General features: G+C 55.9%; 2 protein-coding genes across 4 annotated transcripts; one reads left to right on the top strand and one right to left on the bottom strand.

Moving 5' to 3' along the window:
* The first annotated feature begins 691 nt into the window (after positions 1-691).
* Positions 692-15,328, top strand: MRNIP (MRN complex interacting protein). Of its 2 annotated transcripts, none has more exons than XM_037058023.1 (7): positions 692-850; positions 2,757-2,816; positions 7,049-7,137; positions 11,165-11,228; positions 11,908-12,062; positions 12,685-12,772; positions 14,153-15,328. In XM_037058023.1, exons 1-7 carry the CDS (start codon positions 785-787, stop codon positions 14,618-14,620), a joined length of 990 nt encoding a protein of 329 aa, XP_036913918.1. In that variant the 5' UTR covers positions 692-784; the 3' UTR covers positions 14,621-15,328. The 2 variants fall into 2 exon arrangements, with proteins under 2 accessions (XP_036913918.1, XP_036913917.1); XM_037058022.1 differs by having other exon boundaries at positions 693-850; positions 11,165-11,240.
* On the bottom strand, positions 14,801-23,891 carry SQSTM1 (sequestosome 1). Of its 2 annotated transcripts, none has more exons than XM_037058021.1 (8): positions 23,623-23,891; positions 21,807-21,902; positions 20,866-21,095; positions 20,633-20,774; positions 19,846-19,926; positions 16,842-17,065; positions 16,450-16,639; positions 14,801-15,588 (listed from the first exon to the last, which is right to left on the bottom strand). In XM_037058021.1, exons 1-8 carry the CDS (start codon positions 23,825-23,827, stop codon positions 15,431-15,433), a joined length of 1,326 nt encoding a protein of 441 aa, XP_036913916.1. In that variant the 5' UTR covers positions 23,828-23,891; the 3' UTR covers positions 14,801-15,430. The 2 variants fall into 2 exon arrangements, with proteins under 2 accessions (XP_036913916.1, XP_036913915.1); XM_037058020.1 differs by having other exon boundaries at positions 16,450-16,645; positions 23,623-23,890.
* Between the last annotated feature and the right edge of the window lie 3,475 nt (positions 23,892-27,366).

Here is a 27,366-nt window from a genome sequence, read left to right as displayed (position 1 = left end):
TGGCGCTGGGAACCGAAGGTTGCGACCCCGCGCCTGCCTGGGCAGCCTTGCTCCTGCACCTGCAGAGTGGGGCCTGAGCAGTGGGGCTTCCGCGGGCTGCAGGCTGAACTGGTTTCGTTTACCGCTGCCTCCGTGACCGTGACTACTTCACGGGGTCCTCCGCGGCCCGGCCCTCCGGGCTCCAGCTCCGGCTCCAAGTTAACTGACCACGTCCGCTCAGTTGTCCGGCAAATTCCATCCTCGGGCCCAGGAGGTGGGCCGGGGGAAGGCGCCCTCCGGCACCCTCTCCGCCACCTCTCTGCGACTGGGAGAAGCAGAGAAAACAGTGCAGGCGTAGGCTGGACCCGCAGTAGACTACGACTACGATCCGTCCAGCGAGCCCACGAGGAAGCGCTGGCCCAGGGAGAGAAGGGGCCTGGTCTGAGATCAGATACTAATTCAAACCACAAACTACGTCCAACTGAGCAGCAAATGCGGATCTCAGTCCTGGTGTCCCAAGGGGCCCAGCCGACGGCCCAGATGTGCTGGGGGCTAAACGGGGAGGGGGCGCCTGCAGGGGCAGCGTGGGCCGAGGCCCCCGCGAGGTCGCACACGGAGGTGGGGCTAGCCTCCTCCGAGCGCCGGCAGGGGGCGCAGCCGGGGCGGGGCCGGAGCGCAGGGCGCACGCGCACACGAGGTGGGGCGGGGCCGGGGCTGGCGGCATCCAAGTGCCTGCCGGGAGTAGAACCCGGAGGACGCGGGAACTGAGCGGAGGCGCCCTCACGAAGCAGGGCCGGGGGCCGCCATGGAGCCTCCTCCGCAGGCTCGGGTCCTGCGGTGCTCCTGTTGCCGTGTCTTCCAGGCGCATCAGGTGGGGCGGGCGTCGGCCTCCCCTCCCGGTTCCAGGACCGGACCTCCTGCACGCGCCCTGCCCAGGCCCATCCACTTGACGTGGACGCCGCCTCGTGCGGTCGCGCGGTGCACCCAAGGCTTGGGCAGATGACGATGACCATCTTGGGGACTGGGATTCATTGATGTCGCTTCTCCATGACGCCGCCCCGGGCTATTTCCGTGTTTTGCATGGTGATTGTTAAGATTTGTAGAAACCAGGGAAGATGCTTTCTGCGGCAGCGGCCCAGAAAGTGGCTCTTTATCTAAACACAGGGGAGATGGAAGTTTTTGAACTAGGACGCTCCTGTGCGCCCCCTGTCGTCGCTCCTTGGCTCCTTTATCCGAAGGAAGGGACGCCTGCTTCCAAAGCCTAAATGCGCACCCCCAGCGAGGATGTCACTTAAGTACAAGGTGGGGCGAGAGTGGTTTTGCAGTTGCAAGTGAAACCGTTTATGAACAACTGTAAACCTACTCTCACCCCACCCTGTGTTCTTAACTAGATCGTATTCTATCTCCTGCTTCCAGTCAGTGTATGGCTTCTGAAAGTCCCTCCTCCCTAGGTATCTTCCAATCTCCTGTATTCTGAAAAAGAATGGCATCGGACTTCTTTAGGGGCTCGCAAACTGTTTTTACTTTATTTTTCAGACTGTGTTCTAGGAGTTGAAAGTAAATGGGAATATTTCCATCTAAAAGTTTTTCACGGGTCACCTAATACGTGCTCTCACGGTCATGTTCAACTCTGAAAAGTGAGTTGAAACCAGAGTGGGAAGAGAGCTAACAGGTTAATTGCAAGTCTGCTTGTAATCTCGCATATCTTGCTCGGTTCCAACAGCCTCTGAGGAGGTATCAGTCTTTTGGTCTCTCTGGCTAATACATGGCGGAGCCCTGGCTGTCAACTGCAAAGATCCTGTTACACCCTGAGGCCTCTCTCCAGCCCCCTCTCTAGCCACGCCCCAGTCAGTGTGTGTCGTTCCAGACGCTTTATTGTTTTTAAATGCATTTCCCACTTGAGTATGTCCCCCGCACAGTATTTGTATGGTGTTTGAGGTAGATGCTGAGAAGTGAGTGGAATTGCTAAATCATAAGATATACCCACTCGAATTTGCATTAGATGCTGCTCATCTGCCTTAGAATGTTGAGGCACATGTCCCCAAAACCTTGGTGGGTTTTGTATTACGATCATATTAATCATATTAACTTTTATGAACCAACCTAGACATTCTTGTGATGTTGAACATGCTACTGCACTCTGTTTATTTAAGCAACTTTGGCGCCTGTTGATAGTATTTTCTTTGTTGCTGGCATGAATAGGTTCTCCCCAGATGTTTGCTGCCTTTGGTAGTTTTTCATTGGATTCTTCTGGGTTTTTGAGTAAAAAAAAAGCAAAAAACCTCATATCTATATAGTTTTTTTTCTCCTTTCTAATTTTTATACCTTTTATTACCTGCTCTTAAAAAATTCCACTGGTTAAACATCCAGGAAAAAATGGTAAATCATAGTGGTGGTCCTTGGCATGTCTTGGCTTTGGTGGGGATGCTGGTAGTGATTCTGCAGTTTCAGACTGGGCATAAGGTATCATGCTGAGAGCCCACCTAGTCAGGTTTATGGAGAATCAGAACGAAATGTCGCGGGATTACTTCTGCGAACCATACCTGGTAGCGATCCAACTGGAGTTTGCTTCACGCAGACAGCTGCCCTTCCCAGCACTGCTTATTCATAGTCTGTTCTTTCCCCGCCTTTATAATATGCTGAATTTTTATGCGTGTGTGTGGCTTTGTTTGGGGACTCTTGATTATTTTCTCATTGATGTTTGAAAATTATTTTTATGATCCAGTTCTGCCTGTTTTAAATAATACCTAAGCCACATTTCCAAAATTTCATCATAGGTGAAAAAGAGTCTCAAGTGGACATGCAAAGTTTGTGGAGAGCAGCAGTCATTTTTGCGGGTGAGTCCTACGAAACAGCCTCCAGCCTTGGCTGGTGTGGCTCAGTGGATTGAGTGCTGGGCTGTGAACCCGGGGGTGTTGCCGGTTCGATTCCCGGTCAGCGCACATGCCTGGGTTGTGGGCCAGGTCCTCAGCTGGGGACATGTGGGAGACAACCACACATTGATGTTTTTCTCCCTTTCTTTATTCTTCCTGTTCCCTCTCTCTAAAAAGAATACAATCTTTAAAAAAAAAAGAAACAAACAAACAAACAGGGCATCTAGTACCCATGCCAGGACGCAGGTTGGCCCTAGTGCTGAGGAAGTCTGCTGCTCACAGAGTCCCAGCATTTTGCTATTGAGATCAAGTCCACGAGATGCAGAAAGAGCCCCTGTTCCCTAGGCTCCTGTTCCTTCAGCCATTGAAATGAATGGAGCAGGAACCGGAAAGGTACCTTCAACTTTTCATTCCTTCAGCAAGTGTTTATTGAGCACCTTTCAGTACCAATGTTGTCACTCTCGCCCTCAAAGATCCCTGTGGAAGGGAAAGAGAGACTAATGAACGCAAGCACACACAGTATAGACCTAGCCTGGCCCCGGGGCGCATTCGGGATTGACCTTTCTCTCCTTTCCTCTCTCTAAAATCAATAAACGTGTCCTTGGGTGAGGATTTAAAACCAAACCAAAGACCTAGGCTGGCCCTAGCCAGGTAGCTCAGTTGGCTTGGAGATACATCAAGGCTGTGGGGTTTTGTTTTTGTTTTTGTTTAAGATTTTATTTACTTATTTTTAGAGAGCCGGAAGAGAAACATCAGTATGTGGTTGCCTCTTGCATGCCCCCTACTGGGGACCTGGCCTGCAACCCAGGCATGTGCCCTGACTGGAAACTGAACCAGTGACCCTTTGGTCAGAAAGCCAGCACTCAATCCATTGAGCCACACCAGCCACTGCGAGGCTGTGGGTTTGGTCCTGGTCAGGGCGCATCAAGACCTAACCAATGAATGCATAGGTAAATGGGCACCACAAATAACAATGAATTGATGTCTCTCTCTCTCTCCTTCTCCCTTCCTCTCTCTCTAAAATCAATAAAAATTTAAAAATAAATAAATAAATAAGACTAGCCCTGGCTGGTATAGCTCAGTGGATTGAGCTCGGGCCTGCGAACCACATGATTGCAGTTTGATTCCCAGTCAGGGCACATGCCTGGGTTGCAGGCAAGTTCCCGGCAGGGGACACACTAGAGGCAACCATACATTGATGTTTCTCTCCTCTCCTTCCCTTCCTCTCTAAAAGATAAATAAATAGAATATTTAAAAATAAATAAATAAATAAGACTAGACTGGGCACAGTGAAACAAAGTTCAGGGGCCCTCAAAAAGATGACATAATTAGACCCAGCTGGCAGTGGCAGACAGCGGACAGTGGTCGCAGGAGTGGGAGTCGGGAGTGGGGCGTGCTCGGGCGTGGAGGCAGTCTAGAGATGCCGGGCGAGCAAGGATGCGGGCTGAAGGGACCCCGTTCTATGTGCTCTTACCTGGCCCGTTTTTTCACCTAGCATCAGGATTCTCTGCAGGCCCACACCCACTGACCCACGGGATCTCTTTAACACTCCTAATGGTCCTTTGGTCTTTCCTTACCAACCCCCCTTGGCTGGCTCCAGCTTCATCCACCACCCCTCAGCCGTGGGGACTTTTCCTTCAGACGCGGAAGCAGCCCAGACTTGCGCCCCTGCCAGGGCCTTCGTGCCCTTTGTTGGAGTTTGTTCAAGTTCACCCAGCATTTCTCATTACCCTGATTGGGAGTTATTTCGAAGTGGCCCTGATCTGTATGGATCTGTATGGACGATGCCCAGTTGGTTGGGCATTGGTCACCAGTTCTGTTCCCGGTCAGGGTTGTGGGTTTGGTTCCGGGTCAGGGGGTGTAAAAGAGGCAGCCGATCACTGTTTCTCTCTAGCATCAATGTTTCTTACTCTCTCTTTCTCTCCCCCTTCCCCTCTCTCTAAATAAATAAATGAAATCTTTTAAAAGAAGGGGGAAAGCAGTTTTGTCACAGTATGTTTATGGGGACATTGTCCATCCCAGACGGTAAGTTCCCATGAGCAGAGGCTTTCCTGGTGTGACTGAGTGGCGTCCTCTTGGCACCTGGCACAGTGCCTGACACACGGAAAGTGTTCAGTGAATGTGTGTCAAGTGAGTAAATGACCAGTCGCATGTTGATGGGCATTTCTGTTGGTTTTAATTTTTATTTCGACGAATAACTCTGCAGTGGAGCTTCTTACAAACACCTCTTTTCTTCACTTTTCCAATTACTTACTTACTTAGGACAAATTCTAGAAGTTAAATTTCTGTTTCAGAGGGTATCTTTTCAACTGAGGCGCACAGCAGCTGACCCGCAGGCACCATCTTTTCCTCCCCTCTCCCTGCCTCTCTCTCCCCAGGCGGTTCACGGCTTCACTCACAAACCACAGGGTCTCCAATTGGCTCTTCAGACTCAGATGCCCGCCTACGGGCCAGGCAGCAGGGGATGCGGGGGGGGGGGGGGGGGGGGGGGGGGNGGGGGGGGGGGGGGGGGGGGGGGGGGGGGGGGGGGGGGGGGTGGAGACCATCAGTCCGCAAGGGGAACTGGCTGCCCAGGCCTCCCTGAGCCCGGCACACGGCCAGGTCAAGGGGCCGCTGCCTGCTCAGCATCTCCGTGCACGCGCAGTGAGGTGTGACTCGGGGTTGACGAGGCTGCAGTGAGAGGTGGACACCAACACCGGGGGGTTAGACACGACAGCAGCTGTTTCTCCTGCTCTTAGAACAGGCCTGGGAGGGACTGCAGTCAGCAGGGTCCAGTCCATGGTGTGGCCCTCTGGGGACCTGGGCTCCTGTTGTCCTGAGGCTGATGGCCACAAGGAGGAGCCCCCAGAAGGCTTTCAGGGGCCAGGCCTGGGGGTGGCACACACTCCCCTGGGGGGAACCTAGTGTCACGGCTATACCCCAACACAGGGAATGGAGCCTCGTTTGTACCCAGATGGGAAAGTGTCTCAGCGTTGAGCCAGGGGCCCCTGCCACGCAGGAGCAGACAGACACACGTCCTGCTGGTGAGGCCAGCTGTGGATTCCGGTCCTTTTTCAGCTTCCTGTCCTCTCCAGATCCTCCCCTTTCATTCTCACCTGAGCTTGCCCACAAAGGGAGCTCGGTCCCCCCGGGCCTTCACACAGCTGTCTTTGTCATCAGAGCTCTCTAATCTCCACACTGGGAAGAACAACGGAGCGCGCTCGGTGCTCTGCTGACCGTAGTCAGTGGCCACTGTCACATCTTGTCACCTCCTCGTCCTCACGACCTTCTGCACTCAGGCCCTGTCACTGCACTCCTGTCCCCCCGGCTGTGTTTCTCTCACTGCTCTGCCGGTTTCCCATCCTCCCCACTTCCCAGCCTCACTGCACACCTGCTTTTCCCCCAGCCATCCCCATCTCTTTTTGATAAATTTACTTTTTTAATTATAGTTGGCATTGAATAATGATGTTGACATTAATTTCAGGTGCATAACACAATGGTCAGACATAAACATTGGTCCCCCAAGAGGAGTCTAGTCCCCGCTCAGCGCCACCCATTGCCATCACAGTACTGCCGACCACATGCCCGGGCTGCACTTCCCGCTGGTGACCGTCCCCCACTGCCCGCCTGCCCTCTCCACCCCTGCGCCTCCTCTCTGATGGCCACTCGTCTGTTTCACTGTATCTGTGGGTTTGTTTCTGTTCTGTGTGTTCATTTGTTGTGTTTTCTAGGTTCCACGTAAAAACTGTCACATACGTTTGTCTCTGTCTTGGCCCATTTCACTGAGCGTAATGCCCTCCAGGTCCATCCATGTTGTTGAACATAGTAGGTACTCAATAAACATTTATTGAACACATGAGTAACAGCTACATCGGGGGAAGTACCATTTTAATTGGTATTCCTTTGATTATCAGTGAGAGATTATTTCATATGTATAGTAGCAATTTGTATGGCTCCTGAATTTCTCATGTCCACTAACCATTTGGGGTGGGGTTTGGGACTGAGCTCGGCTTTGATGTGTCCAGGTGGGGGTCCAGGCAGCAGCCCTCATTGCCCCAGACTGCTGGCATGTGAGTCACTCCGCAAGCAGCTGTCAGTCGCTGATCCCTGCAAGGTGCTGCAGGTGCCTGGGGCCTTGCAAAGCACAGCTTTACCTCCCTTAGGTGCATCTCCTGTTACCACTTTTTAAATGTAATATTTGCATGTTTGTTTCTCAGACTTATGGTGAAGGCTCTGGTGCTGACTGTAGACGCCACGTCCAAAAATTGAATCTGCTGCAGGCCCGGCTCTCGGAGACGCCACACAGGTACAGCATTTGTGAGGGGTGCTCTGCCGTGTGTTCTCTCTAGTGGCTGGGGACCCCCCTGGGGAGGGGCCCCTACAGCGGCCCCCCTCCAGTGAGCTGCGTGAGCTCGCGGGTCCGTGGCGAGGGTTGGGGACCCCTGTTCCAGAGGTCCAGCTCTTCCTGAGTGGGGAGTAGACGCCCTGCACGGTCTTCCCACTGAGAGTAAGTGAGCTGTGGAGACCAGGCGTCTTCCGGATGGACGGCCTACTGTGCTGGCGTTGGCTAGAATCACTTAAAATGCCAGCTACGCTGTGTTAAATGCACTGACAAGGTGACAAGGAAATAAATCACTACCAGGGGTCGAAGACGAAGCAAAAGGCATGTTCCAGGGAATAAGTGCGTGGGCTATGAGGGCAGTGGAGCTGGGAGTGTCCCTGTGGGAGGCGGGCAGGGAGTGGGGACAGCAAAGCCTGGCACTCACTCGGGGCAGAAGGTCTGCAGGAGGCGCCACAGAAAGCTGAGTCCCTCAGGAAATGCACCCCATTCTGCCACAGGGAGGCAGCCTGGGTGTCCTTGGCATTGGCTGAAGAGGGGAAATACTAGTCTGGGATTTTATACTCACAAGGGAGCTGCCACGTATCTTTTCAGCCTATTCTAAGCACTGTGTGAAAGCTTTAAGCTGAGAATTTATTTCCAGACAGTGCCAGGAAGCAGAGGTCAGCACCGCGCCTCTGAAGCAGCATCGCCAGCCCAGGCTGGAGAGCAGCCCTGCAGATGGAGTTCCGAGGAGCGAGCACTCAGAGTTAACAGTGAGACACTCAGGGAGTCACGCCCCATGAGCAAAACTGCAAATGGACAGGCTGGAAAGGCGGGCCCACAGAGACCTCGGAATCATAATACTGTGTGTTCACTAGTTCATGAAATAAGAAGGCTGGCAATAGGAGCAAGAGCCTTTAAGAAATAATGGAGTAGTTCCGAAAAAAGAACCAAAAGGAGTGTAGAAATGCAAAGAACACTCATCGCAAATAAAACTGCAGTAGACAGGCTAACTGGGCTTGGTGCAGCAGAGGTCCAGGTTGGTGAAGCGGATGAGCCTGAAGAAATTGCTCACGGTGCAGACAAGGAGGTGGAAAATAGGAGTTGAGAGGCATGGCAGGTACGAAGAAGGGACCCAACAAGAATAAAAAGAATCGGCCAAGGCAATATTTGCAGAGAAAGAGTGGAGCATTTTCCAGAATCAAAGATTTACGTTCTTCGATTCAGGAAACACAGTAAATCTCAAACTGGACAAGGACACCATGAGTGTGAGAAATCCTGATGAACCTACACGAAGTGACCAGAGCTAGTAAGTTAATTTAGCAAGATCACAAGGACACCACATTGACATACTGTGCAACATTAAATTTTACTTTTACATAAATGCAGGAAACCATTGGAAAATGATTGTTTAAATCAAGGATTATTAACAATAGCATCAAAAACTAAATTCTTAGGCATAAATATACTGAGCTTGTGTAAGATTGGTTCAGTAAAAACAGTAACGGATCACAATGAGAAATAAAGAAAGTGTGAATTGATTGGCGAGGGGAGAGGACACGATCAGGGGCCGGGGGACCCAGTGTCGTCCGGGTGACAACTCGTCCTGAACGGGTCTCAGAACCAGCCCAGTCCCAGTCGAGATTCCAGCAGCCTGGGGTTCTAGGAATTGACAAACTGATCCTAAAATTCATATACAAATGTGAAAGACCTAGAATTGCTGAGACAAATGTAAAAAGAACTGAGTCGGAGGACCTCCATAGCCCGGTTTCGAGACTTATCTGACGCGGCTGTAGTCAGGCAGGGTGATGCCGGCGACAGGGAGAGGCGCAGTGGTGTCCACCGTGAGTGAGCGGGCACGCCGCAGCGCACTCCTTCAGTGGGACGCTACTCAGCAGCAAGAAGGCGAAGTGACAGAAGCCAGACACAAAAGACCATGCAGCACAGGGTCAGCCGTTTTCTGGGGAGGGGGGATTCCAAATTGGGGGGTGATGAGATTTTCTATGTCTTGTCCATTATATCTCAATTTAAAAAATTCCTATATCTTGATTGGGATGATAGTTTCAAAGGTATAATTTACCAGTATGTATTAACTATACACATAAATGGCTGTATTTTAGTGTACCAGGTCTGTCCAGAAGGTATGTAATATGAAAAATCTATTTATTGAAGAAGATACTAGAAACATCGTGCATAGCACAGTGATGCCTCAGTCCCCTTCAGAGTAGGCACCTTGTGACCTCACACAGTTCTCCCAATCGCCATCAGCTGCCCTGTTGTATTTTCCTGAATCTCATTGATGGTCTGAAATCTCTTCCCTCTCAAAGGTGATTTTAGTTTGTGGAAAAGCCAGAAGTCACAGGGAGCCAAGTCTGGGCTGTAGGTGAGCTAAGTCACCTGGGTGATTTGATGTTTTGCCAAAAACACCCTGCACGAGACGTGATGCATGAGCAGGCTCATTGTCATGATAAAGCTGCCAATCACCAGCTGCCCACAGCTTCGGCCTCTGAAACTACCATCCGAACAGTTTCTGCAGAGGGGTGTTCAAGTTTAACACAAAATGTGATGCAGATTCATTGCTCTACTCGCTTAGGCATTTTGAATGCAACGGTGACACAGTGCACATGCGCACTCAGCTGTGTCTACCACCCCCACGGACTAATTGCAGTGAAGGTGTCATTGTTCACACATGCATATTCCAGTCTGCTTGCCTTGGCTGCCAGATGACATCGATGTCTCACAGACCATTCCCCTTATATTAACAATGAAGGACTTTTTCCAGATTGACCTTATATTTAATTATATCTCAATAAGGTGACTTTATTTTTCCATCAATATCCCTCCATGCCCCCCACCACCCCCATCCATAAGGTAACTTTGAAAGTTAAGACCATCTGCCCTTAGATGTGGCGCAGTGAAACCGGATAGCACAGAAGGCACAAGTGAGAGCTGGAAAGCAGCTGGAAAGAAGCAAGGTCACCTCTAACGGGACGACAGACACCCCAGTTCTCAGGGGTGACGTCAGAAGCAGGAAGACCTAGTGGAGCCCCCAGATGCTGAGAGTGGGGTTCTAAGTAACAGCCACAGGGCCACAGCCCCATGGCGCTGCAGGGGGGATAGTCGCTGTGTGCCCAGTCTCACTTTGCTGTAACTGCCCTGGGAGGGTCACTGACTTCTCACAGACGAACAAACAGAACTCAAGGTGCCCACGTTTACCAGAGTTTGGGGAGTTTGGGGTTCTCAGAGTTCACTGGAGGGGGTTCCAGTTGGATCATGTGATGTAACAGCCCTGTCTGGTGTGGCTGGGGTGGCTTTGGCTCTCACCTCCGGCCTTTGCACCTTTCCACTGGGCGTCCAGGCCCCTCACTCTTCTTCGAGGGGCAGGAGAGCCCTGCTGTCCCCGAGGCCTTCATCATGACACATCAGGCTCAGGAACACGCCTCTCCTCTCGTAGTGGTGGAGGCACAACACAACTGTGAAGGCTCCTGTGTGGCCCGTGCAATGGGGACCTGTCCCCTGCCGATGAGAGGACTCTAGGCACTGCAGGGGTCCAGAGGACGTTAGTCGCTGTGTCCAGGCCCCAGGCAGGCATGTTGTCCCATGGGCACACACCTCGTTTACCCCGCCAGCCACCCACTCAGGCCTGTCCCCATCTGTGCATGAGCAAATGGCACAGACCCCGAAGTCACACTGTCACGGTGACAGCCAGTTGTTGGCAAAGCCAGGACCCAAGCTGCTGTCTCTCTGGGTGAAGCGTCTGCTCTGGTATCTGCGTCTCTTCCTGTTAGTGGGGGGCTCAGCCAGCCTGACTCCAGGAAGAAATGGGGCTTGGGGTCAGGCCTCCGAACGGCCAGGAGATCACCTCCCCACAGCAGAGCCGCAGAGCTGAGGTGGGGAGCTCCCCGAGAAGTCTTTGGTAGTCCCTGGCTAGTCCTTGCATCCTGCTTTCTCCTCCTCCTGGCCTTCAGCCTCCTGATCATTTTACAAAGGGCGTGTGCAATCTTTCCCGAAGGTCTCCTGAAGAGCCTACGTGTGCCAGCAGAGAGAGAAATGCAGGTCCTGGCCCAGCTGAACTGGTGAGTGCACAGGTGAGCCAGCAGGTGAGCCAGCAGCACCGTCAGCCCAGTCCCCTGGGTGGGCTCCAGCCCAAGGGCTCGGGCCCCAGGGCTCCATTTAGTCATTCTTCAATCATTTGTTCAGTAAAGGCCTGCTGATGCTACTGAATGGTAGGCCCTGGGGTTGAAGCTCCAAGGAACACGAATGGACAGACCTGTCCCTTCTGGAAGGGTGGAAGCCACTGTGTGTGCACACAACTCCGGTGCTCTGTCTGCTTGGAGAGCTCCTCTGAACCTAGAATGAACCTCACCTCCTGCTTCCTACCTCCCCTCCATGCTCTGGGCACACCCCTCGTGGAGGGATGCCCCCTGGTGGAGGGATGTAGCTGTGGAGACCTGGAGTCTCCGTGTGCCCTCTCTCTGGCAGAGCCTGACAGCGGGTCTCACGCGACGTTCTACCCAGGTGCCTGGTCATGGAGGTGCTCGCACAGTGTGGTTGGGTGGTGTGTGTAGGAGCGTGAGGGGGGAGCAGGGTGGCGCCATCGATGCGTCCAGGCCCTTGGGCTGTGGGGTGCTGCGCCCTGCCACATGCCTCCCCTGGAGGCAGGGCCCTGAGATCTTCGGGCCTTGGATCTGGGTACCTGCATTGCCTGTGCCTGCTCTCCAGCTGGGAAAGTAAATCCACTTCCTAATTCGGCAGGAAGAACCCCAGCCGTCCAGGAACTGCTGGCGGAAGTACCCGGAAAGGGGCTCCGGAGAGCAGGGGCTGCTTGGAGCCCTGCGGTTCAGCAGCTGGTCCTCGTCCACAGCGGGGAGGCCGGATGCTCCCTCTGGGACCAGCCTGTCTAGAACAAGGTGAGTCTCCGAGTGGCATGTGCCCACCGGGCCCCAGGATGGGGGCTGAGGGATGGCTGGTGGAGGCTGGCCTCACTAGCTGGCCTCACTAGCTGGCCTCACCAGCCGGCCGGCTCCTTGCTGCCCGGCGCTACTTGGCCAGGATGGGCGCCCGGCGCTGCCGGTGCCCCAGCAAAGGCCCGGCGGGGCGCCACATGGGCAGCGTCCCTAAATTCTGAGCGTCTGGACTGCATTGACCTCAGAGAAGAGTTTATTTTACAGGAGGGTTGAGGAAGTGAAGTGAGGCCATAGTAGCCTACAGCTCTGGACACTTGGCCGAGAGCAGGAAAGACCCAATTTGTATGGGTTTCTTCTCCAGGTGCAGTGAAGTTTTCTGAGGTTCAGCCTCACCTGGATCCAGGTGGCTGTCACAGGGCAGGAGTATTGGGAGGTGATTTTGGTTCAAATAAATTTCTAGCGACTCAGCCAGGAGCAGAGAAGTGGACTGACTGCCTTGGATGTTCCAGGGCGGCAGTTCCTGGCAGGGGGTCGGAGCTGGGCTGGGGCCCCAGGCTTTGGCGCAGATGAGCATGGGGCTCCGTGGTGATGGGACTGGGTTCTGACAGCACCTCTCCTCTGCCAGGAGGTGGAGCCAGAGTGCGGCCCAGCCTCCACACAGCCCTGCCCTCCAGGACTCGGGGGACCCTGAGGTCACCTCGGAGATGCAAAAGGTCGGTGATTGAGGACAGCGTTTCTCTTCTGGTCCCCCTGACTGCTGAGTGCCCACAGGACCTTTTAGTTATCATGTTTTGTGGACAGCTGAAGTGGGAGACTTACTGGCCCAGACAAGTGCACCTCCCCGACACCCTCCACCCTGTGTTTGTCTGAAGCCCGCTCCTTCTCTCTCTGGCACACCTGCGCCCTGCCACGCTCAGCCTCTCACCATCACCTGGTCAGAGTGCCTTTGGATACCTTGGAGGCAACCGCGGTAGGGCTTTTTGGAGCTGGGATGGGTCTGCATGGGCCCCAACCTGGCCCCACCACTGGACTCTGCGTGTCTGCATGGGCCCCACCCTGGTCTCTGAGGCACCACGTCCACCTTAGCATCATGGACGCAGGTGTCTTGTGCACACAGGCTCCCTCTTCGCCCAGGACCTGCCCATGTTCTTGATGCCTCAACCCTAGCAGACCCTGCCACTCTCAGGGCCCAACACAGGCTTTTCCCTGCATGGTCAGAAGAGCCCCAGGTGCCTGGGCAGACACCCCACACACAGACCAAGGCTGGCCTGGCCTGCTCCAAGCTGAGAGGCAGAGGCCGGACTTTGGTGCTGCTGCTCACTGGCTGTGGGATGCAGATAAGGATGTGGCCCTGACCCTCCAAATTAGAGAATAACACTAATGACGGTTCGCGAGGTGCCAGTCCCCGGGTTCAGCCCCACAATTGTTTGGGTTCTGTGCTCACCACGAGCCTGTTGTCTGGAAGGTGAGGAACAAGGGCAGCAAAGGCTCCGTGAGGGCAGAGCTAAGCCAGTACTGCAGACCAGCGCCCCCTGCAGGCTACCTGGCGCTGGTGAGGCAGGGTCCCACCCACTATTGCTTTCAAATGATGCCATTTCCGGTGCTTCTCGTTCCTGGGGTGGGAGCGGCCAGGCCCCAGCACCACGGCCGTGCTCAGGGGGGCCACCTCCCCAGGTCAGGCTTGAGCCTGGTCCTGGACCTCCCCGCTGGCCTGGCAGTAACCAGGCAGGCAGGAAGGGGCCTGCACCCCTTTGCCAAAGACCTCTAGGTCTCCACCAGCTCAGCCCTCCCTGACCTGAGTCTGACATCCCTACGAGATGACTGGTCACTTCATACCTTCCCTCTGGGGATAGCCTAGTCCTGGGGCTTGGCAGAGGGTTTAGGGTGAGGTCAGGGGCAGTTACTCTCCACTCTGGGTGAACTTTCAGAATCCCAGCAGGTCCCTGGCCTGCAACCTGAGGACTAGCTAGTGGACAGCACAGCACAAGGAAAGCCAGAGTCCAGAGGGAGAGACAAGGGGGCAGCAACTGGTACTGCCCAACAGCTGGTGTCTGAACCAAGGATGTGGCCATTTGCTTTTGTCTCCACTGCAGGGTCACACTGGCCTGGCCAGGAAGGCCAGAGGGAGCAGTCATGAGGACACTGTGGGGAGCCCTGGACCTGGGGCGGCACCACAGTGTGCTGCCCAGCAGGTGAGGGCAACCCCTTCTAAATGGGCACAATTCCTTCCACCACCTGGGGACAGCGTACCGGCGGACACAGAGTCCTCAACACCACTGCAGAGGGACCCTGTGCCAGCTGGGGCTGCTCAGGCCGGGCAGGAGGCCCCCCAGCACTCAAACCTCAAGGGACAAGGGTCCAGGACCGCCGGTGCATTCCAGCTCCCTTGGACACACACTCCGTGTGGGCCCAAGAGGCTCTTTGGGGTGACCCCTGAGCAGTTGCGGGGTATAGGCCCTCAAGAAGAGGGCGGGCCCTTGGTCAGAGGGACATGGGAGTCCCAACTTGTGCGGCTACACGACCTCTTTAACACTGGGGAGGACTTTGATGAAGTCCTGTGAACCGACTGGTGTGTTGCTACCTGAGCCTTCTCCACCCCCCACCCTACCCCCACCCCCACCCCCACCCCCCGGACCTGTCGGCATCGCTGCCTCTAGTGAGTGGGACTGAGGATCTATGGCAACTGCTGAGAATTGACAATAAACACGCCTTTCGAACAGATCATCTCTCATTGCAACATCTTTGAGTAAAGTGCTTATACCATTTAATTACAGGTGGGTTACAAATATGCTAACAGAATGGCTACAAAGGGATATTCTTCCTTTAAAAGCAGGTGACACATTTGGAAAAGAGAACTGCAACCACCATCGGTTCCCATCAGCCCTTCCTGTTCCTGGACCTGAAGCCCATCCCGGGCCATCCTCCCCACAGGACTCGAGCCAGGACAGCTGCCTTCCTAACAGGAGGGTGGCTGTGTTCTGGTGAGCCAAGTACATCAGGTTTCTAGCAGAAAATCAGCTACGGGTCAGCGTACTGTCAGTCATTTTAAAAAGCAGAAGGGCCATCAGGCAAGATGTGCTCTGGACGGCTGGTGTGACTCGGGCTGGCGGAGAGCAGCTGCAGGAGGCCGAGGAGCCCCGCTCTGCCCCAGGGTCCACCCCAGGCACCCAGGGGACGCTGGGAAATGCTCTTCAGACATGAGCACATTTGGAACTTCCTCCTCATGACACTTGTCCTACTGCCCTAACAAGGCTTCATGCAGCCCCACCCCCGATTCTGAAAGAAGAGACACTGGCCCTTGCTGAGGCCTGGGCTCTATGCGCACACAAATATGACCAGAAAGGGGACGGATAACAGGCAGGCACAGAGTGTCACAAGGGTGGTGGGTGCTTCGAATACTGGATGGTGTCCAGGGCAGCCCCAATGTCGTAATTCTTGGTCTGCAGGAGCCTGGTGAGCCAGCCTCCCTCGTCAGAGAAGCCCATGGACAGCATCTGGGAGAGTGACTCGATGAGCCGGGGGTCAGCTTCTGCCAGAGAGAGAAACGAAAGCCATGAGCAGGGGTCGCTGAGCCCAAGTGCAACCTGCAGGCAGCACATCCTGGCCAGCTAGCAAGTACCTGGTGCCTGCAGGGCCTGGCCAGCTTTCTCTGCAAAAGGCCAGGGAATAAAGCTTTTAAACTGCTTTGCAGGCTATCGGTCTGTCACAGCCACTCCATTCTGCTGTGACATCGTAAAAGCAGCCAGACAACACATAGGCAAATGAGCTGTATTCCCCAAAAAACGTGTATTTGTTGACACTGATATTTGGATTTCATCTGTTGTCATAGGCCTTAACTTTTTATACAGCCATTATAACAGTAAGAAAAACGGTTCTCGGCTATTGGCTATCCCTGGTCTTCTGTGGTCTGAGGCAGAGAAGAGAGACACTGGGGTCCCAAGGGCTACATGTGGCCACAGATGGGTTCTGTTCGATACGGTCTTCAACAATATTGTGAGGTGAAAGCAATGAATTGAGCAGAAGACCTGCTGCCTCTCCTATTCAGTGCATGCTCTCTGGCTGCCACAGTCCCCACCTGGCCCTGTTGCCTCCCACACCACCTGCTCCCCAAGGCGGCTTCCTGCAGGCTCCCCCAGGAGCCTCGGCTGGGCCCTGTCAGGTCGGCACTCTCCACAAGGAAACAGTGATGGTGGACTGGAGTGCCAAAGCCAGTGCAGCCACCACATCCCATCTGCCTTCAGAATTGCGGGTTCAGCTGTAGAAATCAAACCAGCTGTGCTCACAAGGGCTCAGCATATGCACACAAGGACAAAACCAACTCTTAATTCCTTCTCATGTCAGCAGACAAGCCCCACTGTGAAGAACACCGTAACTGCTTGGAATCACTTGCCTGGCGGCAGGTGTGGGTACACGGCGGCCTCCTTCAGCCCTGTGGGTCCTTCCTGGGAAGGGTCCAGAGAGCCAGGCCCCTCAGAGCCAGGCATCTGCAGGGACTGAAGTTCCCCTGTGGACGGGTCCACCTCTTTGGAAGACAAGTGGGTCCAGTCCTCGTCTCCTCCCGAGCAGTTATCTGACTCCATCTGCTCCTGGAACAAAGCCCGTTAGCACCCAGGCCCCCGCAACCCGGCCTCCGCCCCTGGGAGAGCTCACACTGGCTGGCATGGAGCCGGAGGGGCCACAGTGTGACAAATGCCAGACTCCCCTCTGTGCCAGGACCCTGCCCGGGCTGGCTACACGAGTTCGGGCAGGGCCGCTGGAAGATGTGGTGTGGGTAGGGCTTGCCTCAGGCTGTGCACCAGGCTGCAGAGCTATCTTGTCCATTTGCTCGGCCAGAGACCGCACGGGCCCCTCCACGGGCCCCTCCACGCCCCCGTCCGGTGTGCTGGGGCCAGGTGTGCTGGGGCCAGGAGAGCTGCGCCTGCCCTCTGCACTGGCGCTGCCGGCAGACGCGGGTGCGAGGCGGCTTCTCTTCCCTCCATGTTCCACATCAATATCCACTTCGATGCCTAGAAGCCGAGGAGGAAACAAGAACCCACAGTCCTCAGGGGGTGACCCTGCCCGGTTACTGAGCACTTGCCCATCAGGCCCTAAGCGTGGAGAGTGGGGATGTTGGCGTCCACTACTCAGGGTCGAAGCACCATACAGGTGGCCAGGATGGAGCCTGCCAGCCAGAAGGCAGGTGGGATGGTCCTCTGTGACCTTCAGGATCCTTAGGCTAAACTCCCAAAATCCTGGCCTCAAATCATCTTAGCTTCTAGAAAAACACTGCACCTCTGTCTTCCTCCAGCTTTTACATTAATCGCAGCTGACACCCCAGGTCCGTCTCAGAGCCACTAGATCCAGAAAGAGGCCTAGCCCTAGGAACCAACTGGTGGCTGAATACCTCATGTGGCCAGAATGCCCCCATCAGGGCGCTGAGGCTGCACAGGCAGGGCCATGCTGTGTGCAGGGCTGACCGAGGCGAAAACCACGCATATAAACACTAATGTGAGTCACCCTCGCACGAGTTCCTCATGAGAAAACACCCGCAACTCCAACAGCAGGCAGAATGTGATCTCTTCCTCTCAGCTGAAGCTACTCAAAGGCGTGTTTTCCTCAAACGTTCCTCCTTTTGTAGGCTCCTCCCTAGTTGGCAGAAAGCTACCCCACCCACTTTGAAAGATAGGGGAAGGCCTTTAGCCTTCCCCCAAAAGCCCTCTGGGCACTTCCAAAATGCTGCCCACGTGTCCTGAGTGGGGAAGCCTGGTCAGGTTCTGAAACCCACTGTAAGTTCAGACAGTGTCAGGATGGACAGCAAGCGGGACCCAGAGTCACCTGGGACGCCTTCAGAACACAGCTCCCAGGCCCTCCCCAAGACCCACATGCCAGCACCCAGAAGGTGGACAGGGCACCCACACTGTTGTCGTGTTCCCTCCCTGAACCCAGACCTGCTTTCAGGACTGCCCAGGCGGTCTTGTTCTTTCAGTGAAGGGCTGCCCTTCGGAGTGAGTCACTTTAACAGAGTCTCCGTTCAATTAGATACAGATTTAAAAACAAAGAAAGGCTGGCTGGTGCTGGCTCTGGCTGGTGCTCAGTCGGGGGGGGTGTCGGGGGCGCCTTCCCCGGACGCCAGGATTGAGGACTCAGCCCCTGGTCAAGGGCACAGACAGTAGTCAACCAATGGAGGCAAGAGTAAGTGGAACAACAGCCCTGGCTGGTGTAGCTCAGTGGATTGAGCTCAGGCCTGCGAACCAGATGACCGCGGTTTGATTCCCAGTCAGGGCACATGCCTGGGTTGCAGGCCAGTTCCCAGCAGGGGACACATGAGAGGCAACCATACATTGATATTTCTTTCCCTCTCTCCTTCCCTTCCCCTCTAAAGATAAATAAATAAAATCTTTAAAAAAAAAAAAGAGTAAGTGGAACAACAAATCAGCCTGGATGCGTGTCTCTGTCTAAAAAAACAGCCGTTGTTGGTGATTCTGATGCCAGGCCAGCTTGAGAACCACTGTCGACTTGCTGCGAGGACCAGCTCTCAAAGTCCCACTCACTCACCTTCACCGGGTCTTACATGGGTGGCAGGCCGAGTGTAATCAGCTAATCTCCCGATTATTACCTGACCATTGTTTTATGCTCCTTGAAGAGCATTAAGAATATCACTTGTTTTTTCCCATACTCTGAGAAGCCTTACAACTCTAATATAGAAACCGTGGGTGGCCCTAGCTGGTGTGGCTCAGTGGATTGAGTGCCAGCCTTTGAAGCAAAGGGTTGCCAGTTCAATTCCCAGGCAGGGCACATGCCTGGGTTGCAAGCCAGGTAACCACATGATGTTTCTCTCCCTCTCTTTCTCCTTCCCTTTCCCTTTCTCTAAAAGTAAATAAAATATTTTTTAAATAATAAAAAATATAAATAAATAATGAAATCTATAAAAATAAGAAAACAACCCACGGTGGTCTGAGCTGGTTCACGGAGGAGCAATACCAAGACGCCACTGCTGCTCACCACACAGCAGCCATAGGGCAGGGCATGGGCATGGTGGAGCGCCCTCCTGACAGCGTCTTTCAGACGCTGGGGACGGCTTCAGGACAGACTGCGCGGACACCACCTGCCACTGCCACCACAAAGACGAGTCCCTTCAAGTCTGAGGTCACAGGTCTGCGGTGGTCTGCAGCCAGAAGTCACCTTTTAAAACTGATTCTCACTGCCACACGACCCTCCCCAGCTGAGCACCAGCTCCCAGACCGGTAAGCACAGTGGGTGCTTTCAAAAGCCTCAAGTCATGCCTGTCACACCTGCCGCAGGTCCCGCACCCGGAGACCTCCCCTGAACCTGCGCACTAGCAACAGGGCATCATGCAGGGGTCCCCTCCCCCACCGCTCCCAGCTCCCTGGCTCTGGCACATGCTGGGCACTTAGACAGCCCCAGGACTGGCTGAGGGTTGCAAAGAAGAGGGAGGGAAAAGGAAAAGGCATTCCAACTAACTGCCCACTCACGGGAGCGGAAAATGCACTGTTCTTCCCCCAGAGACCAGACCGGCAGAAGCTGACAGGCCAGCCGCCCTCCTGGGACCATTCCAACCGAAGGTTGGCTCCCTTTCCTGCACGTGTGTGGCAAGTCTGTCGGAGAATCCGGCCTCGAGTGACCTGCAGTACCGCACCTGGCAAAGGTTGAGGCTACCAATCCTTACCAGTCCCAAGGGTATCCCCATTCCTCTGAGCGTCTTGGGGGAAAGCCACAAGCAGCCACTCAAACCCCGAGTTACCAAACGGCCTCGCTGGCCTCAGAGGACAGACAGAAAAGCACTTACCCAGGGGGCTGAGGGCAGCTGCCACACTTTCCCCCACGTTCTTGAGGAAGTTCACACTGGGATCCTCCGATGGACCGGAGGCTTTGAATTAAAAACCAAAAAACAATGATGTTTAACTCAGAGCACGTCTCCCAATGACCTTCACCCCGAGTGCCCTCCATCCTGGGGCCTTTCCTGGCAGCCACACCCCAGTGCCTTCCTCTCCCTCCCACTCCAGGCCACCTCCTGGGCCTCCTCGTCCCTCTCTCACCCGTGATCCCAGTGATCAGAACCCCACAAGCGGCTCTGTACACGCAGTATAAAATGTCAGCTACATCCTAGATACATTATTCTCTCAAACTCAAAGAAATATCCCCACCTGCGTCCCAAAGGATGAGGCAAATCAAAGGACACACTAGGAGTAGTAATAAACCCAGAATCCAAAAATCTAGAATGTGAGCTATGTGTAGTTCTAAACTTTGTGACTGTGGTTTTAAAGACCTGACCTAACCTGGCCTTGACTTTCCAAACAGCTACCACAAGAGAACGCAGCACATGACAGAGACGCAGGTGCTGGGGCCAAGTCTAGATTCAGTGCAGGTGAAATTAGCAGCCTTGGGCACTTACGTGCCCTTTGTAAGACAAAGACAGCACCCCTCTCTGCAGGGTTTGGTGAGGGTTAAATAACCTGGAAGGTGGAGAAGCACCCAGCGCAGCTTGGGCACAGCGGGATTTCCACCTGGGGAAGGCTCTCCAGCTCCGAGGCCCTCCCCCTGCGCCCTGCGGAAGCCAGCAGACCCAGGCTCACCAGAGTCCACCGTGGGGCCGCAGCTGGCTTCCCCTGCCCGAGGAGGACGAGGGCTCCAGTTCCCAGGGAGGCCCATTTCCCAGCCAGGCCATCCAAAGTGCCCGTGCTTCAGCTTCCGGAGCCAGCGGCTATGAGAGAAGCCCTAGGGAGAAGAAGGCAGAGAGGCAGGTGGTGCTGGGTCAGGGGGCTCCTACCACCCACACCCACTCCAGCCAGCAGGGAGGCCTGGTCACCTCAGAGAGAAACCCCACAGGGCTGGGGAAGGCAAGCTTGCTGTGCTCTCGGTGCATGCCCTTCCCCTCGCAGCTGGCACACAGGTCGTAATCAGGGCAGACACTGCACTTATACCGGGTCCCCACCACCGGACCGTTGCAGCCGTCGCATATCACATTGGGGTGCACCATGCTTCGGGGCGCCTCTTGTGCACACGGCGGGCGGTGGTCCCGCCGACACTCCTTCCTCTCTGTGGGAGAGACACGAGGTGGGGTCCCACAAAGTCTCCCCTTTGTCACTGCTGTGGGGCTGTCACCACTGTCAGTTAGCAGGCCCCTGGTCCTGTTCTCCAGACCCCGAGTCCGTGTGGACTTCGGCTGTTCAAGTGACAGCAACGAAGCAGCCCGAGAGCCTGCTGGAAGGTTCCTAGCCCCTGCGCATGACCTGGGCAGGCAGGGCCCAGCAGGAGAGAAGCAGCAGGGAGCTGTCTACATAGCTTTGGTCTCGCCCTACATTCAAAGGAACTCCACAGCCCTGCCCAGCAGGGCCCAGTGGGCTGACCATTCAGGGCACATGCCTGGGTTGTGGAATCAGTACCTGGTTTGCGGCGTGCAAAAGGCAAATGATTGACATTTCTTTCCCTCTTTCTCCCTCTGTCTCCTCTCTCTAAAAATAAATAACATCTTAAATAAATAAAATGAACCCCAAGGCACTCCTAAAGCTGCCCCCAAGCCTGTTCAGTACACGTCCGTACACTTGGTTAGAAAGCAATCAAGAGGAAACCCAGAGACCCTCTGCCCCACCCACCATGGTGGGCATGGACTGCTCTTGGGCCAAGCCCAGCAATGATCCTGCCACTGTCCACGTAGCTCACGGTGCCTCCTTTCTGCCGGCGGCGTTTCCCCATAACCTCGAGCTTGCCGGTTTTACTGATCAGCAGAACCCCAGGATAGCCCCTTACCTTTAATGTAAATGCGGAAGATATCATCCTTCACGTAGGCCATCGCCATCGTCAGTTCCTCATCACTGGAGAAGGCAACCAGGTCCCCGTCCTCGTCTAGGGTGTTTAAGACAGCAGGTGAGCACCTGGGGCCTCTCCCCGGACATGACTGCTGAACAGGGCCAAGGCCAGACTGCCCCTTCACTGTGCTGCTGCCTGGAAGGTGCCTTCTCTACCTCTGCAGGGCCATGGATCCCTGCGGCTCTGCCTCTAGGCCAGCTGCCCCTTCATGCAGGTGCTGCCTCTGCTCACAGGCCCAGGCCCATCTGGAACTGGGAGCGATTCCGACCTGCGATCTGCCCTGGGAAACCAAGCCCCTCGAAAGGCCTCTCATGGTTTAGGAGGGTAGACAGGATGGATACATCTGCTTGCTTCCTCCTGCACGAGGCTTGACCATGGATTTGCAAGCTGCCTCCAGTTTGATGTTGACCCAAGTGATTCTGGAGCACCTCAGGCTCATCTGCAGGCTCCTCTACAGGCTGGGCCAAATGTGAGAGCCACCAGATGCTGCCCGGCCCAGAATAGGGACAGTATCAAAAGGCGAAAACAACCATCAGCTAATGAACAGATAAACAGGACATGGTGTGTCCATACAACTGAATATAATTCAGCCACAAAAAAAAAGGATGAAGCACTAAAAACTTAGGTTAAATTATTAGCGTCCTTAAAAAAGGATGCACCAACACCTGCTGTGACAGGGATGTAGCTAGAACAGCACGTTCGGTATAAAAAGCCAGTTACAGGAGACTACAGGCTGTGTATTTACATGGTTTCATGGTTCCCTCCAGAACAGGGACACCCAGGGAGGAAAGGAGTCGCTTATTGGTTGCCCAGGGTCGGGGGTGGGGTGGGGTGGACGGCTGAAGCGCAGAGTTCCTTTTTAAGGCGGCAGCCTGAACTTACAACTATGCTAAAGCTGTGCACTTCAAACGGGTGAACTGTATGGCATGTGAACTACAGCTCAGCAAAGTCGTTAACAAAAATAACAACCAGGAGCAGGAGGTGCTCGAGAGGGACGTCCCGACTCTACCCCGCCCAGGGGCCTCCCTTGCCTCTGCCTCCCCGCCCCTCCCCTTGCAGCCACCAGTCAAGACACTGGGCTAGTTCCTGGACTGCTGGCCCACACCGACGCTTCGGAAGGTTCTGATCTTGTTCCTCTGACCACAACCGGCGCAATCACGTCTGGACTCAGCTTGGCTTGGGAGCGCTGCGGTCTGTCCCCGACCGCTCCTCCCTCAGCCGCTCGGGGCTGCACGGCCCGGAGTCCCCCGCACCCCCGCCCTTGTTTACCCGCGTCACCGCTCCTTCCAGCTGGCCCAGGTTCTCCGGGTCACGGTCTGAACCCCCCGCCCCCGGCACTAGCAGGCCCAGACTCGACAGCAGCAAGATGCCAGTGTAACCTGAGTGAGTGCCTGCCTGACCACCCACCCAGCGCCCGCTGCCAGCCGGCAAGACGTCCCAGGGCTCCCTCGCCAAGATCTGCAACATCATGGCGGGGGGAGGGGAGGCCTCTTCCGCCCCAGGCCTGAGACCCGCCGGGAGAGCTTGGCAGTGCCTGGTCCCGCAAAAGTCAGCCTTGGCCACCACTCTTGGTCACTAGGCTGGCACCTGAGGTTGCACTGGGGACCCGCGAGGGCCCCCGCCCACCCAGACTGCAGCCAAGGCAGGTCCCCGCAGACGTCACCAAGCCCGTCCAGAAGGAACGGGCAGCCACCTGCCCGCGGGCAGGCCCGCTTCCGGGCCCCGCGCCGCTCCCAAGAGTGCCCGAAACGCTCACCGCGGTAGTACGCCTGGAAGCTGCCCGGACGTAGTACGGGGAACAGAGCGGCCACCCGGGTCAACAACCGCTCGCAGGGTCCGGGACCCGCTGCGGCCTCGGCCTCCATCTCGGGCTCAGCGCTGAAGCAGAAGCTGAAGCGGCGGATCTCGCGGGCCGCGTCCTCCTTGCCCAGAAGGTACGCCTTCACGGTGAGCGACGCCATCGCCTGAGGTCGTGGAGCAGCAGTCGCGCCGGATAGCTGCGGCCTTCCGGCGAACGGCTTTTGTAAGGGACGCCGGAAGCCAGGCCCCGCCTCCTGGGGCGGGGTCTCGCGTATGGCCACGCCCCCAACAATTGTCCAGCCATGCGCGAGCCTCCCTGCCACGGCCCTGCGCGAACTACCCACTCCAAGCCGTCACCCACGCCCTTTTCGCCTGGTCTCCCCAGCCCCCTGGTTTCCGACCTCGCTCCTCACTGCCTCCCGTGCACCGGAGACCCCAAGAGGCCGCCCCACACTGCGACACCTAGATCCGGACTTGGGCCTCTGCCCCTGGGGGAAAGGACGCTCAGGGGTCCCGCCACAGGCCCGGGCCTGGCCTGACTCCTCGGGGCAGAACCGCAGGGTTCCCCACGCAGGAGGGAGGGGGGCAGCAGAGGCTCGCAGCCAAAAGGCTCCTACGCGTCCGGCGGGCACCGCCGACCCTACAAACTTGCTCCCGAAGTCCACGCCCCAGCGGCTGCCCACCCAATGCCCCGCCTTCTCCGGGACGCTGAGGGGCGCGCCCCGCCGCAGATCCGCTCCCCGGGAGGTCCCCGTTTCCTAGGAGATCGGGCTTGCAGGGGCTGAAAATGCATGGGTACCCCACCCCCACCCAGCGGGAGGCCTGTTGAGGCCTCAGTCGCCACCAAGTGTGTACGGTGGCCGAAGACCCTCCCCGTGGGATTCCGCGCGTCAGCAAGAGGGTTCCACTCAGCAGTTGGTGTCCAAGGACCTGGGGGCGATCTCAGGCCTGTTGGCTTTGTGGGCAGCCCACCGGTCAGACCAACCGCCTTACAGTTGGGATCCAAGAAGCGGGCTTTACGTGACAAAAGTGACCTGTTCACCAGACCTGGAGGAAAGGGGCCTGAAAGGAGAGGAGCGGGGAGAGTAGTCACTCCGTGAAGCCTAGGGGGGCGGGGGCGGGGGAGAAGACTTTCTGCTCAAGTCTCCTCCTTTTGAGCAGAAGCCCAGGCCTGCTGAGTCAGAGTCAGGTGGAAGCGGAAACCCCCTGAGTCAGGTTCGCAGGGACTGCCCGGGGGAGGCCATCTGGGGCCTGTCCACTGTTGTGGCTGCTTCCCAGAGCGTGCGTTCCAGACAGGCCACGCTGTGCATTGTCCCTGCTCTGGGCATTCCTGCGGAGGCAGGCCCTCCCTGCTGCCCTACTGTGAGCCCAGGAAAGTGACCTTCCACCCACGGCTGTGCAGACCGGCCAGGGACAGAGAAGGGGCCTATTGGGCCAATCTGCCCACAAGTGCCTGAGGGTGTGACTCAGCAGCATAGGGGAGTCTGGAGCTCCTGCGGACTGGGCCGGAGCCTGGCTTCCCACTCCCAGTACTCCAGTGTCCCGGGCTGAGTGGGCAGAGGGAACACAAGGAAAGCTCTGTGATCCATGGCACCCAGTTTCAGGAAGGGCTCGAGGAGCTGCCCATGCAAACATTTGACAAACAGGCTGCCCGCAGGACGGGCTGGATTTGGCGCTTACTGGGACGGTGGGGGTTGCAGAGAGGGAAGGGGAACTCAGGGAGAAACAGAACGGCAGGAAAGGCTGCTGCTGGGAAGCAGGCCTGGAGACCCTTCCCCGTCCCCCCATCCCCAGCTGTGGCCTTCCCAGCATGCCCAGCTGGGAGTACAGGTCCTTCCCTTGCCCTCCCCCATGGCCAGGAGAGGTAAACAAGCCTGCTGCAGGGGAACCCCCTGGCGGGGCCCTCTCCGTCAGCCTAGGCCTGGTCAGGTGGTCAGGCCCGCAGTGAGTCAGCGTCCCATGACTAGCTGTCACCACAGGGGGATTTCCCGGCCCCTATGCTGCCAACCTGATAACATCTCACCAGGCAGCCAGGCAGCAGGGATGGGGTGCAGCTGTGGGTCTCTGAGGGCCTGGGGCGCCGGAAGAGCCAGCAGACACCAGAGTGGCAGGGAGCTGGCATCGTGGATGCCAGACTCAACTAGACCCGGTCCCCTTCTGACATCTGCTGTCCTTCCCCTCCCTGGGCTGCAGGGAGTTCCCCCAACCTCCCCTGGGCCCACTGGGCCCCCTCCTCACCTTCCAGGGCCTGGCATGCACACTTAGGGGGTGGGGGATGGGGGCGGGAAACTTGGTACCTGAATCAGGTCAACTACCCACCGCCCTGCCATCTTTGGGCAAATGACCAGCTTCAGTTTCCTCGTCTTTTGAGTGGGGCTGGAGTAGAACTGGACAGTAAGGAGCTAGGAAAATTCCTAGACAAGTGGAATGGGAAACTAAGACCAAATAAACAACAAAACAAAACCTGACACAAAAATAACTGAGACAAGAAAATTAAACAAGGCCAGTTTGAGCAACGCACAGCCAGCTGGTGAATCGCAAGACCTTATCTCCTCTGACCAAGGACACTTGAGAGCAAACGCTTTATACCTCTCCTCCTGGACCAGAGAAGGAAGGCCTCCCTGCCCCAGAACCGCAGGTGTCCCAGGAAGAGGAATGCCAGAGCAAACAGAGAGATGAGACAGGAACAAAGGGAGCCAGTTTGGGAAGAAGCTGCGTGACTCCCGTCAGCTCCCCCTCCCACTAGAACCAGCTGGTCTGCATATCTGCACTCTCCCCAGGAATTTCCTTCCCCTCCCAAATTCCCACCTTTCCCCTATATACACTTGCTTTTAAAAGTTCAAGGGAAGACAGTCTGTTAGAACACATAAGCCACCGTCTTCTCAGATCACCGGCCATCTGAATAAAGCGCCCATAAAGATCCCATTCCCGTCTCTGCTTACTGATTCAGGGAGTGACAGGCTCAGCGGTTTCAGAATGACCTTGAGTGCCCCCTCCCAAGTTACACTCCGTAGGTGTGCTGATTGTTGTTTCAATGCCTTTTGGGGTATCAGCTTGGGGGATGGGAATGTCAGAAAGGAGACTGCAGCCAAGGTGAAGGTGAAAGAGTGGGGGGCCAGGAAGAGACCCAAGGGGAGAGTTTCCAGGGTACTGGGGAGCAGGATCAGCAGGAGGTCACATGATTCGGTTTATTGCTGTCAGGGCATTGCAACCACCTCCTCCCTTCCCCTTCCTCTCTTCAAAAAGTAATCCCATCCCTGGATAATGATTTACTGAAGATCCGTGCTTGGTGTGTGGAGTCAAGCCTAGAGGTGGGTACTGGGCCGGCAGGAGACCGGCCATTGACCAGCCACTGTACTGAGGATCACAGGGATCAAGCTCCTCAGACCCCAGGCCCAAGGGATATTTGTTCTGCCCGGGGGCTCAGGGTCGTGGGTGGAGTGGCCTCCAGGTCACACTGAGGGGAACCCAGATTCCACCCCCTCACCTCGGAGGGGTGTGCCCTCTGCTCACTTCCTAAACATTCCAGCTGGTTTGTTTCTCCGGGCTCCTCCTCCTGCCAGGAGCCTTTTCCCGTGGCGACCCCCTCCCACCACAACCCCTCGGGAAAACCGTCTATCACCTTTAAGCCCTTCCTGCAAATGCCTACAGCCTATGGTGTCAGGGCTCTGGGGCAGGGTGGGGCGTTTTTAAAGAAAAG

This window comes from Sturnira hondurensis, unplaced genomic scaffold, assembly GCF_014824575.4.
Source record: "Sturnira hondurensis isolate 20B ecotype Veracruz unplaced genomic scaffold, ASM1482457v3 Scaffold0009776, whole genome shotgun sequence".
In the NCBI taxonomy this organism is placed as follows: domain Eukaryota; kingdom Metazoa; phylum Chordata; class Mammalia; order Chiroptera; family Phyllostomidae; genus Sturnira; species Sturnira hondurensis.
This window is presented reverse-complemented; position numbering and strand designations above follow the sequence as displayed.